General features: G+C 42.3%; 1 protein-coding gene across 6 annotated transcripts in view; it reads left to right on the forward strand.

The window, feature by feature from the left end:
• The window catches only part of RORA (RAR related orphan receptor A), a 472,196-nt gene that overhangs the window by 200,363 nt on the left and 253,142 nt on the right, over positions 1–18,691 (forward strand). Inside the window, exon 1 of one of the 6 annotated variants that reach the window (XM_064389401.1) lies at positions 2,160–2,381. The exons of 2 other annotated variants lie outside the window; for them this stretch is intronic. In XM_064389401.1, the coding sequence (XP_064245471.1) occupies positions 2,339–2,381 (43 nt within the window). In that variant the 5' untranslated portion in view covers positions 2,160–2,338. Of the gene's footprint in view, positions 1–2,159; positions 2,382–6,517; positions 6,710–18,691 lie in introns of those variants that run through there. 3 more of the 6 variants (XM_064389402.1, XM_064389405.1, XM_064389404.1) reach the window with 3 other exon arrangements.

The raw sequence follows: 18,691 nt of genomic DNA on the forward strand, positions 1-18,691 counted from the left end.
CCTGGGATATGCACGGCTGAGGATATGCAAGAATAGATCATCCCACTTGTCTTTTTATAACTTTAGATTCTGTGCATTGATGGATGTCTGCTAGTGATACAACTTGAATCTCTTTGTACTTTGCCCTAATTCTACAAGGCTTTGTACAAATTTTTCTCATTATAACCTTAAGAATACCTTACACATTATTCTCTCAGTCTGTTAGCTACTATTAGCAGCCCATGTGAAACCAGTCATTGGTGTTGTAAGAATTACTTAGGAAATTCACTTTCTCATGCTGGATTTTGATAAGGTGGAGGTAATCTTGACTTTTAATTTTACATTCTTGAAGATAAATGTCGAGACATTCAACTTTTTTCATGAGAAAATTATAATAAGTCTCAGTGTTCAGAAAATATAACTCAATGCATGTTCAGCAGCACAGAGTGCTGTACCTGGCAGCTCTTGAATTTTCTCTTCTTTGAAGAGCAGGTATTGGTCCCTCTAAAAAGCCTGGCTACTGCAGGGGAACCATCTGTCTGAATTTGGGGTTGCTGTGGTATCACGATTTTCTGGTTTGTATTTAATGCCACTGTCTATTCATGTTGAAGAATATGAAATATTAGATCCAGTGGCTATTTTTTTTATCCAATATTTATGGGAAGCAAGAACAGCTTGTGAGTGTCTTCACAGAATTTCTAATGTATAAAGTAGCATTTTTATTTTGTAATTTTTTGTTTGATGCAGTGTAACTTATTACTGGCGTGCTTAATACTATTTTGTAAAGTATTTTTGTAAAGGGTTAAAAGGTAATTTGCTCTCTCAAATTTGAAAATGTATTTGCCTTTCTGAATATACATTCTTTCAACATGGTCTCCACACAAATAACCATTCCAGCATAACTTATTTTCTGAGTAATGAGTTGATAAAATTGATTGTGTGTTTGTCTTCTGTGTTTGATTTTGAAATGGTAATGAAATACTGGAGTTTAAACAATGTGGGGTTTTGATCTGTGACAAGTCCTTAGCAATAAAAATAAAAAAAAAGAGGACTGAGTGAAGGAAGGGATAAGCCAAAAGATATTCTGATAAAATTACTCTCCTCTCAAACAGCTTCTCTAAAGAGGGGAAGTATTTCTCTATAGTCCAGGATAAGGAGTGTGTTAAGTCCAGTGATGTTGATTTATTAATTTAAATTCTGGTACAGGCTGTGCAGTAATGCTAAAGACTTCTGGTGTATCTGTTTTTGAATGCATGATCTCTTCCAAGAGCGGCATGCTGAATGAGTTACATGTACCCAATGCTCACTGGCAGCACAATTGTCACTACACCAATGGCCTGAAATCATACAAGGGCAAAATGATCTGTGTGCTTTTCTTTCTTTGTGTGCTTTTCATTGCACTGGTGTTTGCCTCGTTGGTCTGACATGTCCTTACTCTGAAGTTGGGAAATAAAAATGTAAGTGCAGGATGTAGTTTCTCTTGGATGTCCCACAGTGACAGCAGTTTTTGCTGATGGAATTGCAGCAAGAATATTGCAGGTCCAAATGCAAGGTCTCTTGATCTTTGATACTAGCTGGTGGAGCATTCCAGCTTCTCTAAACTTTATTTTAGAACAGCTGATAAAGTAAATATATATATATCTGAAAAAAAATCCACATAAAAATAACTTATTTAAGAAAAGTATTCTATTAACATGCAATCAAGAAAAAGCTTCTTTTACCCACAGCCTTCACTTGGCAGTTGTGGAAATTGAAAATCTTTCCATGCCCCCTTTGTTTCTTTTGATTTTATTTATGCAGGCTTCTATTCCCATCTTGCATTGACTTTGGTCAGCTTGGAAGTGTTCTGTAGACTCAGAACACATCTGTCTGATCCTGTCCTGGGGTGGGACAGACAAATGGTGTTTGGGTGGCCAGTCAGGAGCTGGGAGTGATGTTCACAGGGACAGAGTGGGAATTTGCCCAGGAGCTGATGGTGCTTGTGCCCATGGAGATGGCAGCAGGGCAGCACCTCACCCTACACAGATCCTCCCAAAGCAGGCACCTCCTCAGGGCTGGGCTGAGCAGGGGGAGCCCTGGAAGTGGGAGCTGACCCAAGGCTGGGTGAGTGGAGCAGCTGAGCCTCCTCCTCACTCGGGATGATGAAGTTCAGGTGATGCCTTCTGCAGAACTAGACTGCTGGAGAGGATCAGTGCAGGGCATTTGGAGTGGGGACAGAACCTTTCCATCCCTCAGCAGGTAAATTGTGATCCCCCAGGGGCTGCAAAGGAGAGGAAGAGGCATCTTCAGGAGTGAGTTAGCTGTGAGGCAGGATCAGGAGGGGCCTGGCCTCTGCTCTTCTCCTGTTCTCCCACCAGCCATGGCAGTGGGCAGATGGGTTTGCTGTGGAGTGGTAGAAGCAGGTATGTGATCTCTAAATCACAAAGATGGTATTAAAGAGTGTACATAGTACAGTTTTTTGGTGGTTTGGGGTTTTTTTAGGGTTTATTTTCAATCAAATGCTATTTCTGAGCTCCAAGGGCTGACAGCTGTTCTAGTTTTGCTTGGGGATGTTTTCGCAATGTGGATTAATCAATGTTATGAACTGGGTCCATGGGGTTTTGGGAATGTAATTGGTTTCAGATGACACTTTGCTAGTCAATCTGTGAAACAGCCCAATGTTGACACAGCTGAACAATTCCAGCTGTTTCCACTCACCCCTTCTTCTCTCCCTGGATGCACCAGCCTTTTCCCTCTCTCATGTCTCCCTTTTATTATTGTGACTTTGTAAAACAAATTTGGGATTGCAGTTTCTGTCATTTGTCTCTGCTTTGGTTTTGTTTCTTCCAGGAATACTTTCAAAATGCATTATTTTAGGTATGTTTGTTGAGGTCCGTTTTTATCACTTTGACCTTAATTTGTAATGCAGATATTAACTCTTAGGAAGCAAATGTAGGTGCTGCTTGAAGGCACCCTTTTGTCAGATAATCTGTACAGATAATTTAAGGAGTTTGAAAATACGTTTACACTTGTTGTGCCAGCCCCACCTGTTCTTTTAAAAATGATAACAAAGAATGCAGGAAGACAAAGTGGGAGGGGTCTGCGTGGAGATGTGCTGTAGACCCTGCTGCCCTGCCCTGCCTGACAGCCTGGCTCTGGTCAGGCTGAGGACACTTCTGTGCTGGGCATCCAGACCTCAATGGCAGGAGAAGTAACTCCCCAGAAGGGAGTGGCTCATAAATTTCCCATGCCATTTCTACTTCTAGAATTAATTCTTTTTCTCTTCCCTGCTTTTTTTTGCCCTATTGTGTGGTAAGTGTAGGTAAACCCTGAATATGTCATGCCACCTGCATCTGGAGTTTTTAACATGGTATCAGTGCCCGTTCTTGATTTGTGGCGATACAGAAGAAAGGAGATGCAATGCAGGACCAGGCACATTCATTTCCCATGGTGTTTTTTGTGCTGACTGACTTTCAGGACACTTTGCAGCAGGGACTACAGAATGTCCCAGGCAGTTGGACATCTGTGTGCTCAGACACCTACACAAAGATGGTCCAAGGCACCGCTCTGGCTTTGCTCTGGGAGCCTTTGGCCACTGCCCCTCTGGAGAGAGCCTGGTGGATGGGTGTTTAGTAGTCACTCCAATGGGGACAATTTGCTGTTCTTTATTATTTTCCCATTAAGCAGTTGGAGGCTTTTGAAGGATGGATGCTCCCTCTTGTCTGTGTGGCTCCTCCGATGGCAGACTATTCTAAATTAAAAGTGATGTGTGAAAAATTCTGTAACAAATCTGCTGTTTTCAGACAGCAGTCAGCTTTGCTAACTTTTTGAAACAGCAGAAAGCACCCACGTGTGTTGAGCCTTGTAAATCATCTCTCTTGTATTGAGGTAATGGAATGGCTCATCCTGTACTATTGCTAATGCTTTTCCTACAGAGGAGTCTCTTTGCTTACTACATATGGCCTATTTGGAAAACAGAAAATGTATACTGAAAACATGGTAGGAAAATGGCCCCTCTGTGAGTGTTTCTCTTGGAATTGTGTCACACTGATAAAATTTTAAATTTGTGCAGTTTTCAGAGAAATCCCTGACGTCATTAATTCCTGTTTTGTATTTTTTACTACCAGGGCATTCAAAAATAATACCCCATTCTACAGACTTCATACTGGCAGTGGACACTGGGAGGTTTTTGTGTTTTTTCTGGGAAAGGAGACTTAGAAGGCATAAATTCAGTACCTAGATCCAAGCAAGCCTCAGAGACCCCATTTATATGGCAGGATAAAGCTTTTTAGATTTTTCTAGCTTTTTCCATCTTTGTCCCAGAGATTTGGGATTCCAACTAGCAGTTCAACCAGCATTAAAATCCTCTTGTTGACTCAGAGCTAGTTCAAAACTGTCATGATTTTTGATTCTGTAATTTTTAGAATCTGTGAGAAACCCTGGACTCTCTCAAAGGAATGTAGCATTCTTTCTTCTGCTTTATTACTGAAGACCAGTTTTCTCCAAAGATGAAGGCAGACAGCTGTTGGACTTAAAGCAAACATTTAAATGCACTTGCTACTTGTGTGTCTGACTTAAGGCATATCCCAGTGGTAAACTGGATCTTCCATTTAATCCAAATGATATTTCAGGTAAATTGGGATTTTGTCTTTCTCTGCTGTACCATCCCACAGCTAGTTCTTAGTTAAGGAATGTCTACACAGAATTGAGGAGAGAAAAGTGAAGGCTAATGCTTATATCAATTCAGAAACAAAATGACACTTTTTCTTTAAACTGAGCAGACATTAAACACATTGAGGACATGTATGCTATTCACTCTAATGTTCTTTTCATCATTCTTCAAACAACCCGTAGAGGTTTTCTGTTGTACAATTTCTGACAAATCTTCCTTTGTATCTCTAGTTCTCTTTTGTTCTGTTGAGCCACCAAAGGGACCGGGTTCATGGGAAGACACAGGCAATGTGCACAACCAGGGTGGTGTGGAAAGCCTGTCTGTGATGTTTGTGGCTGCATTATACAAACTCAGAGCTGCCACAAGCCCAGGTTTTCTGTGTGCCTCTGGTCTCCCAGTGGAAGTTTTGCATGAGTAGAAAGGAAGGAATTGGGCTGTGGATTTGCAGATGTGCATGTGCTGGAGCAGCAGCACTCCCTGATGCTGCCTCTGCCCAAGTCCATGCCTGTGGATGTAGTGTGGGAGTGCAGTGCCTGAGCAGGAAGGAACAGAGGGCAGGAATGTGCTGCTCAGAAATCTGAACATTTGGTAACTTCCCTTTTTTGGAATGGTTTATTGTTGCCATGTCAGAATCTAAACAATCTACTAGTTATTAGACATTTTACTGTATCTTCAGACACACTTCCAGAAAGAAATGTATCTTAGGCCACAGTATGTTATGAACTGCTGTGCTCTGTCAGGTTAATCTCCCTGGCTGTAAAAACCAGCAAGTTAAATTGACTATTCCAGTATTGTGTGTTGCAATCTCTGGCCTGCAACAGAAGAAGCAGGTTCATCAGTAGAATTTACTCTGAGTGTACCTGCTATAAACCTGTGAAAATGCCTTCCTTTTCTACAGTGGAATAGAATATTTCTATAGTGGAATATCCCTGCACTATCCATTTTATTGCTTTGTCCTTCTCCTCCCACTAAATCATTTGGTCATTGAGGCCCCCCTCAAGAAGCTCCTCCAATAGCACAATTTTCTGAAACGGGGAAGATTTCTGAAAAAGCTTCTATTAACCAGTCTATTTCCAAGTTAGCCTTTGGTAATTCCATATCACCAGTTACTTCAGAAATGTAGGCAGAGCCCTAACCTCACTGCAGCACTAGAGCAGGGTTCTGGAGGCAGGAATGAAGAGCCATTCCCCTGGCTGCTGTGCCAGGTTTCTGGAAGAGCTCTGGCTCTAGCACCCTCCATCAGTGCCTGCCCACAGCTCCTGTTCCAGGACTGGGGCCTGTGAAATGCTTTTCTGGCCTGTGTTTTCCTGTGTGTTTTTGTGTCAATCTGGCTGTGAGCAGCGAGCCTGGGGACTGTCCCTGAAGTAATGGCGTGGAAGGCATCAATAAAATATTTTGTTAGTGTGCACTCGTTGGTGTGTCTTCAGCCATCAGGCTTTCAGAGTGCAGGAGTGATGCAGCACTATCTGATCACACATGCACATTCCTGATACCCAAATGCATCAGAGAAACCTTCATCTCTATCTTCCCCCCACAAACCACAACACTTTGTTGGGTTTTTTTTCCAAAACAGGGGCCGATACAATCCTCATATCTTTATTTTCTTTTTTCTTCTTGGTTTTTTTTTTCTTTATTTCAAAATAAGTAAGAAAGGGACTTGATATATATCAAGGAAGCTGGTTCATGCTTTCACAAGCCTTATTTCAGCCTCTTTTTCTGCTTTTTGGGGCAAGTACAGCAGCAAGGTGCACACCTTGAGTGCCATGCTGCAGAAGTTTCTGTTCGAGCACTGCTCTGGAGCAGGTCCCTGCTGTTTGTGTCCTCCCTTGACTGGATGCAGCTGATGCTTGTTGGGCTCTGATGGCCCTGACCAGCCTCACCTGGGGCCTCACCTGCCCAGGGGTGGGGGAGCCTTCAGAAACTCAGCTCTGGGCCACAGCCAGGCCTCTCTTTCTATTTTCTCTGAGATTTTAGCAATGCAGCTGCATAAAAACTTAACAGCCCTTCCTTAGAGAGTGGTAAGAAGAGCTAATGGGACGTGAAGAAAAATGCCATCCTTGATCATATCATCCTGTGCTGGTAAGTTGTTGCCATTGTGGTGTGCTATGGTACAGAATTTTTGACTCATTGGAAATGTGGCTTGAGTCATTAAGTCCTGTATTTGCTATGTTTTGGGGTTTTTTCTTTTTATTTTGTGGTAACTCTTCCTCCAAAGAGGAAAGCTGAAAAGGCAGTTCATAATAGCAGATAAGAGTAAGTTGCAATTGCAGTTGTTGTGCAATAAAAAGAAGAGCTAATGCAGATGTTAGGAACCTTGGCTGGTGGTTCAGCAGCTCAAGTGAAAACAGGAGTCTGTGCTCTGTTCCTGGGAGTTGGCTAGTTTTGCTCCAATCCACCTAGTCAACACCTAGCTCATGCTATTAAGATGTTTTTGAGAGTTTCACTGGTGTATCAATGAGCATTTCAAATGAAGCTTTTCTGGAAAATGTCACAATTCTGTGTTCAAGTAGGATAAAAACTGACAGTTTTGATCTTAAACTTAACTGTTCAGCTTTTTCATGCACGAAACCATATCCTACCTCTACTGTGGCATCACAGGCTCTGAGAAAGAAAATGATCATCAGAAAAACCTTTGCTGCATTGAAGTTATCATTGATAGAGATGAAATCAAGGTCAAGATACCACAATGTGTAGGAGGGAGCTGGGTGAGAATTAGCAACTTCATCTGGGGCTTTGTATCTCAGCTCGCTTCCAAGTTGTCTTTCTTCCACTGTCTCTTGGTGGCTGTGAAAGAGCCAGGAGAAATTGTATTATATATATCATTTCCCCCATTATGTGAGATCTCATCTTTTTGAAGATAAGTTCAAATAGATTCAAGCTGATTCAGAAAAGAGGCCATTTAAGAATTCTTGACTTTTTCAAGTGGTTCACTTCATTTCACATTGCTCTGGATGGAGGTGAGAGATTTCCTCCTGATTGAGGCTCCTCACAAGCTGTGTAGGACATTGGTTTGTGAAAAAGTTCAGGCACAGCTGAGCTGGGATTATTCTTTATGAAGAAGTTGTTATTAATTTGAAGGCAGTAGCAAGTTTTCCTTTCTTTACTCTCTTCTCTCTCTACTTTCTGGCCTGTTCTTTAATAGCCTTAGCTATCAAAATGTCATTAGTCTATGTCAGACACAAGTTCCCCTGTCTCTGGGAGGCTGGGTTTGGATATTGGTGGAGGTAATTTGTGTGTTAAATCCTTGTCTTGTTCTCTCTGAAGACCTCTCTGTTGTCAGGCAATCTGTCCTCGTTTGAGTGGGAGAAATGTGGACTCTTGTTTTCTTGTGCAAACCTCCACTGTTCAGAAAGGCAGAGTCTGTCACTCAAACCCAAGGAAAATTTGGGGCTGCTCCTGGTTTTGCTGTTTACTGCTCTGCCAGAAATTCCTTGGGGAGTGTGCTGCTTCTCAGAGAGTGTATGGTTTAATAAACTTGATACAACAATCTCAACTTCAGAAGCAGGGTGTCACATTTCCTTCTTTCCTACTTGCCTGTACAGTCTCCTGTGGATATTCAGAACTTCTGTTTTGGCTCTGATTTTGGTTTTTTCCTTTTCCTTATTTTCTTTTCTTTCACCTAATCTAGCCTTTTGCCATAGCACATTTCCTTAAATAAAGCACTTTTTAGCAGAAAAAGGTGCTGACTTCCCAGCCAGGTGCCATACCTGGCAAATTTAACTTTTTTCTGTGTCCAAGTAGTTTTTTTTTCATGGCTTTGTTGCTGCAAGGTGATGCAGGTGGCCTGAGATTGCTCTGCTGGAGCTCTCAAGCAGAGCCAGGAGGCCCAGCTCTGAGCTGGCTGCCCTGGTTGCTGCTGCAGGTGAAGCAGAAAAGCTTCATTCTAAAGCAAGGAGCCAAATTCCAGCTCCAGCACCCAAAACATAATGGCTCATACAGGCTGGACTGGGTGTGTGGTTAGATTCAATTACACCTCACATTTGGTGTTTTCGCTCTGAAGGAGAAACCTCTGAATAAAGGCTATTTTTCTGAATAAAGGCTATTTTTCTGAATAAAGGCTATTTTTCTATCACACACTGTGCTCTGTAACCTCATAGGGTCCAGTAGTGCACCATTTTGATAAGAACAATGTGAATTTTTCATTATTTTGCTGGTCACAGCTCTCTGGGTCGGGGGCTTGGCACAGCTGGGTGTGCCAAAGTGCCCCCTTGGCATAGGGGGAGCTGCAAGCCAGAAATTGGGCTGGCATTTCTCATAATGCCAGAGCACACGAGGGATCTTACTTGGGGTATTTTCAAGAGGGACTTGACTCCAGCAAGCCCCCAGTCTCAACACCAGGAGGGCATTTGACGTGTGTACTTGAGAAAAAGGGCAGGAGTAGTCAGTGTTCATTAATTCAGTTGTTTGAGTTATTAGACAGGTACTTACCTTTTCTGCAGCCCTTTGAAAGGCTGATACTGCTCTTTTCTTTTTCTCTTTTTTTTTTTTTTTTTGGTTTGTTTATTGCATAACTCCAATAGAAAGAAATTCCTAAGGCAAGAATGCTAAAGAGGAAGGAAAGAATAAGCGATGCCAGTTAAATTTTCATGTATTTATGCCTTATTATGGCCTGACAGTCAGAAATAATATTCTTTTCCTTTTATCCTGATCTTCTCTTTTGACTGTGTATTAAAAAACCACCAGCAGTAACAAAGTGTAAAAGATTGAATTAAATCCTAGTTAAAATGACTTCACCTTAAATAGTGGAATATCTTAGATCTCTTTCTCTTCCTTTTTTCTTTCTCTCTGTCTAGTCTACAGAGACTTGGCAGTCTCAGATACCCTTGGGTGTTCAAAGGTAGATCAGTCTGTGGCAGGGCTGCCTTTGATGTTTTCACCTACAAAAATGTCACATCACAACTTGCTCTGTTATTTCACATTGAATGTGAAAGATTCACTAAAAGGTTAATTTCAAGTCTTGTTGAATTTTATACCATTAAAGTCAATGCCTTTTCAAGGATGCTCCTGGAATGGTTTCAGAAGGATGAGAGAAGGGCTGGTTTAGAGCTCTGCTGCAGCTCCAAGCCCTTGGTAACCGTGGGCTTTGGGTGCCTGTGGGAGCAGAACCCTCTGCAGGAAGGCTTTGCCCTCCTCTCCCTGGGGAGAAAGGAGAACAAGGATTGCTGTGGATGCTTTAAATAGCACCACATCCACAGCAACACCTTCACTGCTTGTGCATGAGACCCTCATTTGATTTGTGTCCAGTCCTGGGAAAGACAAATGTGAAGGGAGAGAAACACTTACATGCACATCTTTTGGAGGGCTTGAATAATCCTGAATCTCCATTCTGATTTCTGGAATGAACTGTAATTACAACTGAGTGAAATGTTTTTGAAACAGTTTTACTCTTGGTTCTTCTCCGTCCCTTCAAGACCTTTGTCTTGAGGCAATGCTGTACCTTTGTATGGGGACTTTAATTACTTTGTGGATGCAGTAAATGTGACTGGAGAAAGCTAAATGTTGTAGTGGTTTTCAAATATTAATTTGAGTAAGGAATCTGTTTTTCTAAAAGATTCATCCGTTTGGAGAAAAATGCTTGTTTATCAGTCATACCACAAACAGTGCATTTGACGGACTTCTGAATGGACTCATGCTGAAGGAGATAGAAGTTATGTTTTAAATTGCCTGGGTTTTTTAAAAAACAATTTCCAAGTAGTTATTTTTTCTGTTTCCTTTTGGTACAGTGAAACCTTTAGATTTAGTGAGGGCACTTAGAAAAGGAGCTGACCTTTCTCCACCTCTCCTTCTCTTGAGCAGAACTCAGATGAGTAATTTAATTGGTTACTGAGCTCGATGCTCTCCACCTCCTCTTCCCCCCACAAATAATTCTTGCAAGTGAGCAGTGAGAAGTCAGGTAGCTCGCTCCAGTGTCCTCACATTTGTCGTGTAGGAGAGGCTGGGATTACGTGCTTTGTCAAGCTGTGCTCCTAAGGATGTGTCACATTTCCTACGGTTTTAACACAGGAAATGTCTCTGTCACCAGGCAGCCCTGCTTTTCTGTGCATCCCCTAATTGTGTGTGAACCGAGGGTGCAGCTGGAGAGCATTTCATATCTAATTGGTGTGTGAAAGCTGAGGGCAGAAAAAACAATTAGGAAGTCACGGTCAACTTCAAGAAGGGCCATAATTGAGGCAGAACTGAAATTAAAAATTGGATTGCTACTGAGCTGGAGTGGAAAGGATGTAAAGGAACAAAGCTGTAAACAGCAGAGCAGCTTAGGCTCCAAAGTTCCACTTGCTGCAGTGGCTGCAGAGCCCCAGGTGCCTCAGGGATTGCTGATGTGGAGCTCGGCTGCCCCAGCCCCTCGGCATTGCAAAGAAACGGCTGTGGGTTACTGTGGCTAAATTTGGTGTGTTACAGGATGTCTCTCTCCCCCCTTCTAATCAATTGCAGTCTATTGATAGCCCTGGGATGAGGGCTAACTGCTCTATTCAGCTGCCTGCTTTTGTCTTCATTTAGCAGCAAATAGAGAGGTAGAGGTGCTAGGCATACACGGAGTGCTATTTTAAATCCACCTAGTCAAGAGGTTGAAGTAATTCAACAAAGAAGTTCATTTTACTGTTCAAACTGTAAGTTTCTGTGTATATTAAGTGATAATGAGGCCATTTAAAACTCCCCTTCTTGTCACTTCTAATAGCAGGATGTAGGTTTTCTAAGAATGTATTAAAATGTGTGCCACAACAGCTCGTGTCCATTTTACTGTTTGGCAGAGGGTCGTAAACTCTGGCAAGTTCTAATGCTCAAAGGTTATGGTCCAGCCTGTCACTGTTATTGCAGCATATGTACATGTAATGGCTGATTCTTATCAGTGTCTTAACACTAATTGTGCCAACATAAACTCGGCTCATAGCTGTGCAAACAGCAGGGCGCTGTGTGCCACGAGCCCCTGAGCCAGAGCCGTGCTGAGGCTCAGTGCAGCCCTTGCCTGAGACACAAAGACCTGCTGGGGCTGCTGCGGGCTCACGAGGGGACAGAGCACTCCTGGGCATCTGGAAAGAAGTGCCTGATGTCTACAACGAGATTTTGGTCTTGCTTTGTTGGTTTTTCTTTTGCCATTACCTTTGTGATTGAGGTGGTGTGGCAGTGTTTGCATAGGGAAGCTCCCATGCTGCTGGGAGAAGCTGGAACGAGTGATTTAAAGTTATTTGGGGAGCAGGTAGGCAGCCTGTGAGGATGGCCTAGCTACCAAGTGTGATACCACTGGAATACTTCCCTTTCAGTTAATTATGTTTTAAGTGATCACTAGCTTATTTTTTTTTAATTTCTGTGACCTTGGTCTCCTTTCACCCCTTGCTTGAGCCAAGGAGCAGCAGGGCTTGGGCAGTACCTGGGTTTCTGTAGTGCTGGCATGGTGTGCCATGTGTTAAAGAGCTGCTGTGTTCTTACCACAGCCAGAGTGGTTTGCAATTTAGACAAGCAGTTAGAGATTTTGTCAGATTTTGTTAGCTTTTTTCATGTGCATTCCTGATTGGGTTATTGCTGTACATTTACTTGTGAGCTCATTTAGGATCTTTTTGGCAAAAAGCACTACTGAACATGCTGAGGTTTTCTTACCAAAGACGCTGGGTCTGATGGGCGCTATCCTGCAACTTGGAGCCTTTCATAATTTTTTTAATTTAAACAAAGTTTTAGTTTAAACAATTTTTTTCTTGTGTAAAAGACAAACTCTTCAGCGGTAAGGAGAAGAAACCCAAGTCACAAATAGCTGGATAACACCCGCGTTCCGAAGCAGATGTCGGTGCGCTCGGGGCCGCGCTGTGCGTGTGCCGGGGCCTGAGGGCTGCCCCCGTGCCCGGGAGCTGCAGCTCAGCGCCGGCCCCTCTGCCCTGCCGGGCCAGCGTGCCCCGAGCGGCTCGGAGCGGGCTGCCGGCGCTGCTCGGCTCCGACAGTACATGCCAGGCAGCACTAGGTGGCACAGCCACCCCGGTGCAGCGCTCCGGTCGGGCCCGGGGCCCGGCAGGCCGTGCCCGCCTTCATCGCTGCGGGCCCGGCCCGGCCCGCGCTCCTGCCCGCGCACACCCGGCGTTTCGCTCGCTCGGCGGAAAAAATGTGAAACTGTGCGTTTCCAAAGCTGCTGGAGATCTTGTTTTACCTTAGTCTGCCTGTTGAGTTACCAGGCTCCTGTGAAAGTCTATTTCAGCCTTTTGCAATTTACGCCAGTATATAACAGAGTTTAAACAAAGCATTTTATAGTAGGTGCTTATGTTTTAAGCATGAGTTTAAGTGTTTTCAATAGTGAAATGAAGGATAGTGCTATAAAGTTTGTGTTTAAAATTCAGTACCACTTAAGCATATTGTTGAGCTGGGTCTTCTCTTGGTTTTTATTTTTTAAACTAGCTGGGGAACCTTTAAAGGGTGTATGATGGTTTCTTTATTTGTTTCTCCATTGGTAGAAATTAAGTGTAGATTGAACTCTATGAGAGAGGTAGAAGGATCTCAGTTAAGTTTACTCTGAGGTGGTTTTTTTTGTTTTGTTTGTTTGGGTCGGGGTTTTGGTTTTTTTTTTGGGGGGGGGTGTTTTGGGGTTTTTTTTAATTAGTCTGGAATACTCAGAAAATCCTCAGCAACTGATGAGTGTTTATTTTTAAAGTAAACTCATTGCACCGTGGTGTGTCAGTTCACTTCTCTAAACCAACATGAGTTTACAGACACACTGATTTCTCAGCACTGATTTCAAGTGGCGTGGTAGGGATGTTTCTAAGAATGAAATGTGGGTTTCAATTTACAGGAAGGAGTTATCATTGAGAAGTTAAGCAGGCAATAGTTTTCTTTTAAATCACAGGTATGGGTTGTATCATTGTGTATGGGTTGTATTCATACTTAACTGCCTCAGGTGTTTTCAAGTGCAGTGACAGTTATTTTAAAAAACTTCTGCTGTTTAAAAAGAAAGCATGGCTTCAACTTCATTTGTAAGGGAAGATGCTGTAAGAGATTGTGGTGGCATTATTGTTACTGCTATTAATATAGCTTGAAACCCATTCTGGCCACCTAGCAAAAAAAGTCTCTTCCAGGATCTCTCATCAAAATACTATTAGAAAATCAGACTAGTCTGGCTAAAAGAGATGCCAGGGCTGTGCATTAAATATATAGAGGACTGGAGACACATTTATTTTCACTGTGAAAACAAGATTTCTTTATATAGCAGAAACATTTCTGTTGAGACAGTGGACAAGAGTGGTGATCCTAGAGTAGACTGGGGGAGTTTGAGGTGTACATATCCCCTTGGAATGTGCCACCCTCCATGTGGAAGTGTTTGAGGTGGACACACATGCATTTCCTCTGGGTTCAGTCCCAGCCCTGGCTCTCTGATAAATATTGTGAGAAAGCACCAGGGTAATCTTGGGTCCCTGCTTAAAATAATGCTGTAGGCTTCCCACACAGGAGAGTGTTGGTTGTTGAAGGGGATTTTTATGGCTCACACTGGGACTGACGTCAGACTCGCCCACAGCCTGGGCCTGGAGAAATTCTGAAGCTGTGCAGATGAGCAGTTCCTTCCTCTTGAGCAGAATAACCACAAGCAGCTTTGGCTCCTTGGATTTGATGCACTGGAGATTTTTGCAGGAAGAAGATTTTTCTCACATCATTGTGTGAAAATAAAAGCATTCCTAGTGGAAAACATAGCTCTTCCTTGTGCATGTCCTTTGTCCATGTTGGTCTTTGTTTTGGTTTGATTTATTTTTTTTAATGTGTCTTGAAAGTGTGATCTGTTCATTTTCCTCTTCCTTATCACTCCTGGCCTGATGTACTCCCCAGTAATGTATTTCTGTGTATGCTGGTAAGTATGCACCCCAAACTGTGGTGATCTGTACTGCTCTATGCCTTATATTTCTTTCCTTTGTTTCCCCTTTTGCTTTGATCCACAAAGCAGTGTTGTCAAAAAAATGCCACAGGTCAGTGGTAAAACATAGATGACATCTCCAGGGCTTTTTTTTTTTTCCTTCCATGCCTGTTAAGAAATTGAAAGAGTTCCATCCCCTGACTCTTGCTCCAAAGTGTTCTCGAAATGAGAAGAAACAGACTTAGAAACAGGGAAGTTAAAAATGGAGAAGATATTTTCTGGATCTTACTAGACAGCCTAAAGTCAAAAACCCTCTTAGCATTGATCCTGCTGGGAAGAGAAGTGTTTGCTTTAGGGATGCTGGTTTCATCTTGGCTCTGGATGTGATGCAAAGACGACAGGCAACACCAAGCCCAGCCAGACATCCTCTCCTTCTCTGGAGCAGCATGGAGGAGGTGAGGACAAGGCTGAGGGCAAGCTTTCTTCTTTTCCTTCCTGCACTGGAGAGGTCGTGTTTAGGTACACCATCTGCTCCTGCTTTTTGCATTAAAAATTTCTGTGTAGCACATAGCAGAAATGATCTATGAGGAGTTCTTAGAGTGAAGCGTTTGCATGAGCGGTGCCAGGAATTGTTCTCACTTGGGATGCGGAGTTGCTCGCACAAGCAACTTGATAAATTCAGTGTTGGTACCTGTGTGGAATTGGGCTGTACTCGCTTTGTTCTTGCTAAGGTTCAAGTTCAGCTAAATGAGATTCAGATGGGAAGGACACCAACTAACTGTCATAGCAATCCCCTCTCCACATATCCTTCCAGATTCTGCTTTTGTCAAAAGTTTTCAATGGCTGAGTGGCCGAGGACTTCTCAAGTTGACTCACAGCTCAGAGCTGTGAAGAAGGTTTTAGATTTGACCTTTTTTTGTTTGTTTTTCTGTGGAGAGCACTATTGTGTCTTAGCCTGCCAGAATCTCTCGATGGTGTAGTGCAGTCCCTATGAAAATAATTTTTGAGCAAAACCAGTAGAATTTGAACCTGTTTCAGTTTGATCAGGGGATACTACAGGTTAACATCATAGCATATGACAAATAGAATCTGAAACTAAACTGCTCTAAACTAGCTCTGTGAAAGCACATGTGAGGTAAACACTCTACACATTGCCTCTTTTGCTTAAGGGAAGTACTTTGAACATCCCCTAATTTTCTCCCTCTCTTCCCAGGCACATTTAGTGCTGTAGATAACAAAGCTGATCAATACTGATGGTGGAAATGTCAACATAAATAAGGACAGACTTCCTTAATGCTGGTGCTTCCAAAGCTACTCATATGAACATGGGGCCATCCGCATGGTTTTTCCAAAGTGAAACTCGTTTGTGGGGTTTCTTTAAAACCACTCAGGTAAAATTCCCTTTATTAGGAAACAAGATGTAGGGCACTGAAGAGAGAAGTTTGTTCAGGAAAAATTTTCTAAGTTAGCCATAGAAGAATAATGTGCTTCAGAACATGCATGGGAAGAAAAGATGCGTCAAGGGTTGTAATACGTATTTCTAGCATTCTTTACAGAGATATCTTGATGCTTTCCCAGCCCCCAAGATATACAAATAATTTCCTGTGGCTGACCAAGTCTGTGCACTCTCCTGTCACAAAAATGAGTAGAGGGAAATGGATGCTTTGAAACTGCTTCCAACACCTTTTTTTCCCTTTTACAAATTAAAGCTTTGAAGATTCTGTTGACCATAGCATGCCTCATTTTTATTAGAAACAATCTGAAAATGGTCAGCTGTACCTGGATGCCTGAAAATAAAGGAACACTCAGAAACACATTTTTTGTTATACTCCAGTTTGGTGTCATACTATAAATTTAGTACAAAATGCCAGAAGTGCTCTTGATAGCAATGTTACAGTGTAGAAGTTGCATCATGATTTTACAACCTGTTTGCTGTATTCAACGTGAAAAAACCATTTATTTGCTTGTATATGCACAGGAATTCAACAGGGATTTCTGCATACAAGTCTTTAATCAGTTAGAAATCAGGGAATTCAGGGATAACTATGTTAGTCAGCTGCTGGTTCTGCTCCATCTTGTGTGATGGTTATAAATCTGTGTTAGAGTTTTATTGCTTTTAACAGGAAGATAATAACACCCATCTCTCTAATGTGTTTAAAGATGTGCTCTGAAAAAGTGCACTATAAATATGTGATTTTTTAAGAACCCCAACCTAATAAACAAAAATCCTGAGCATGAGTGAAATGAGAAAAATGAAGGTGAAATTTGAGATGAAACCTAGAGAGGGGGATGTCAAATGTTCAAGGAGGTGAATTTTTAAGGTGGTATAAGGGAAAGTATAAAGTAACAGCTGTCTGGGGAAAAAGTGGAAATGGCTTGTGAGATACCCCAATGTTGAAGTCAGTTTGCTGAAAAGCCACTGGGCAATCCTTCCTCTTTTTTGCCCCTCTCCCTGTTTTTACTTGTATTTAATCTGGGAGGAAGACCTCTGTGGCTGAAAGCCACCAGGAAGAGGATGTTAACTGCAATTATGGAGGAAGCAAAAATCAGCAGCTTCTTTCTAGGAAGGTGAGGTTTCTTTTATCCTAGATGAGACAGGCTGTCTTATACAGGTCAAAGTGCTAGATAAGATGTAGAAGAAAAAATGGAATTTGAGGCCTATTGACAAAATTATTGTTGATTGGATGTGGCTGAAATTTCACTTACAAGGTACTATGGTTTGAGGGTCTCCTCAGTGCTGGTGACTTAACTGCATTTTTAGGAATTTCTTTAGCCCTGTTTGTTTTGAATTTTGTAGAGTTTTCCTCCTCCTGTAACTAATTCTGAGCATGTTCTGCACACCTGCAGGCAGCTGAGCTGCCAAGCTCTGCTTTCTGACTTGTGAAAAAGCCTTGTTCACTATTAAGAGACAGTTTCTTGATGAAGCCATGAGTCAATACACACAGGATTTAGACCCAGGGCCTTGCTAATATTCTAAACCCAGGGTAAGTGAAATAAGATGCTGTGTTACCATTGGCAGTGTGAGATAGGAGCCTGGTGTTTGTCTGTAGTGAACTATGTAAGTGGCAGTGGAACAGCTTGGAAACAGAGATGGTGAGAGATGAATTTGTGGCAATGCAGCCATAAGCAGAGAGAGTAGGATGGATGGAGATGGTGTTAAGAAATTGGTAGAGCTGGTGGCTAAATATACGTTGTGAATGAAATGAGCAGTGCTGTGTGAGCCCATGGAAAGATAGATTTCCAAGAGAATGCAAATGAGTGTCGAAGAAATAAGATGCATGAGTAAAAACCAAACTTGGGAGCTGAAGGAAGGATGTTATTGAAAGATAAGTAGCACAGTTGGCTGCACTGAAGATGGCTGACAGGTTGAGGAGAGGAGCTGTAAAGTATTGATTCCAAATTGTGCATCAGAGTCTGCACTGATTCCAGGCTTGGTCCATGTGGCAGAGAATTCATTTTGTGGTTCCTGTGGCGCACGAGGGCAAGAGTTCTTGGCAGTAACAATCTGTGAGAATTAAGGTGATAATATTAAGTGAGCATTTCTAATATGGAAGAGATAAAGGCTTGGCTTAGATCAGAGTCAGAAGAGAAGATGAAGAGTAGACAGGAAGGAAAGATAGGGGGCACCAGAAAGATAAAGTGATCAAGTATTGCCATGGGGGAAGACAGATGATTGGAGGAAGAAAAAAAGTTGGATGTGTCCTTTATCTTGGTAGAAAAAGAGGGTGACATTAGGCATGTGTCAAATTGAAAGGGAAAGATTGTTACGCTTGCCAGTGTTCTTTGAAGAAATCATTAAAATCCTGTGCAGAAAAACAATGAAGATGGACAGATAAGAGACAAATGCAGTTAAAAGACAGAAATGATGGTGATGCAAGGTTCAGTGAAATCAGAGAAAAAGATTGTTTTGCAGGGAAGCTGGCCAAACAGAAGGAGTGTTTATACTGGAAGAGGTCAGCCTCTCCTTTTTTTTCTTTTTTTGATCATTCCGTTTGTGTTATGATAGCAGAAGGGCACGGTGTGAGAGAGCAGGAGCCAGATCTGAGAATGAATCATCTCTGACTTTTCTGGTCTCCCATTGCAGTGACTCAGTGATATCAGTAAAAGTTTAGGAAGAATAGGAAAGGCAGCTCCACTACTTCATCTATTCATTTGACCCGTCACCTTGACAAAAGTATCATTGACTGAGAGAGGAAGGTGCAGACAAACTCCCTGGCCTACAAGCTGAAGCTCTGGGCTCCCTG

Source organism: Passer domesticus, chromosome 14, assembly GCF_036417665.1.
Source record: "Passer domesticus isolate bPasDom1 chromosome 14, bPasDom1.hap1, whole genome shotgun sequence".
Classification (NCBI taxonomy): Eukaryota; Metazoa; Chordata; class Aves; order Passeriformes; family Passeridae; genus Passer; species Passer domesticus.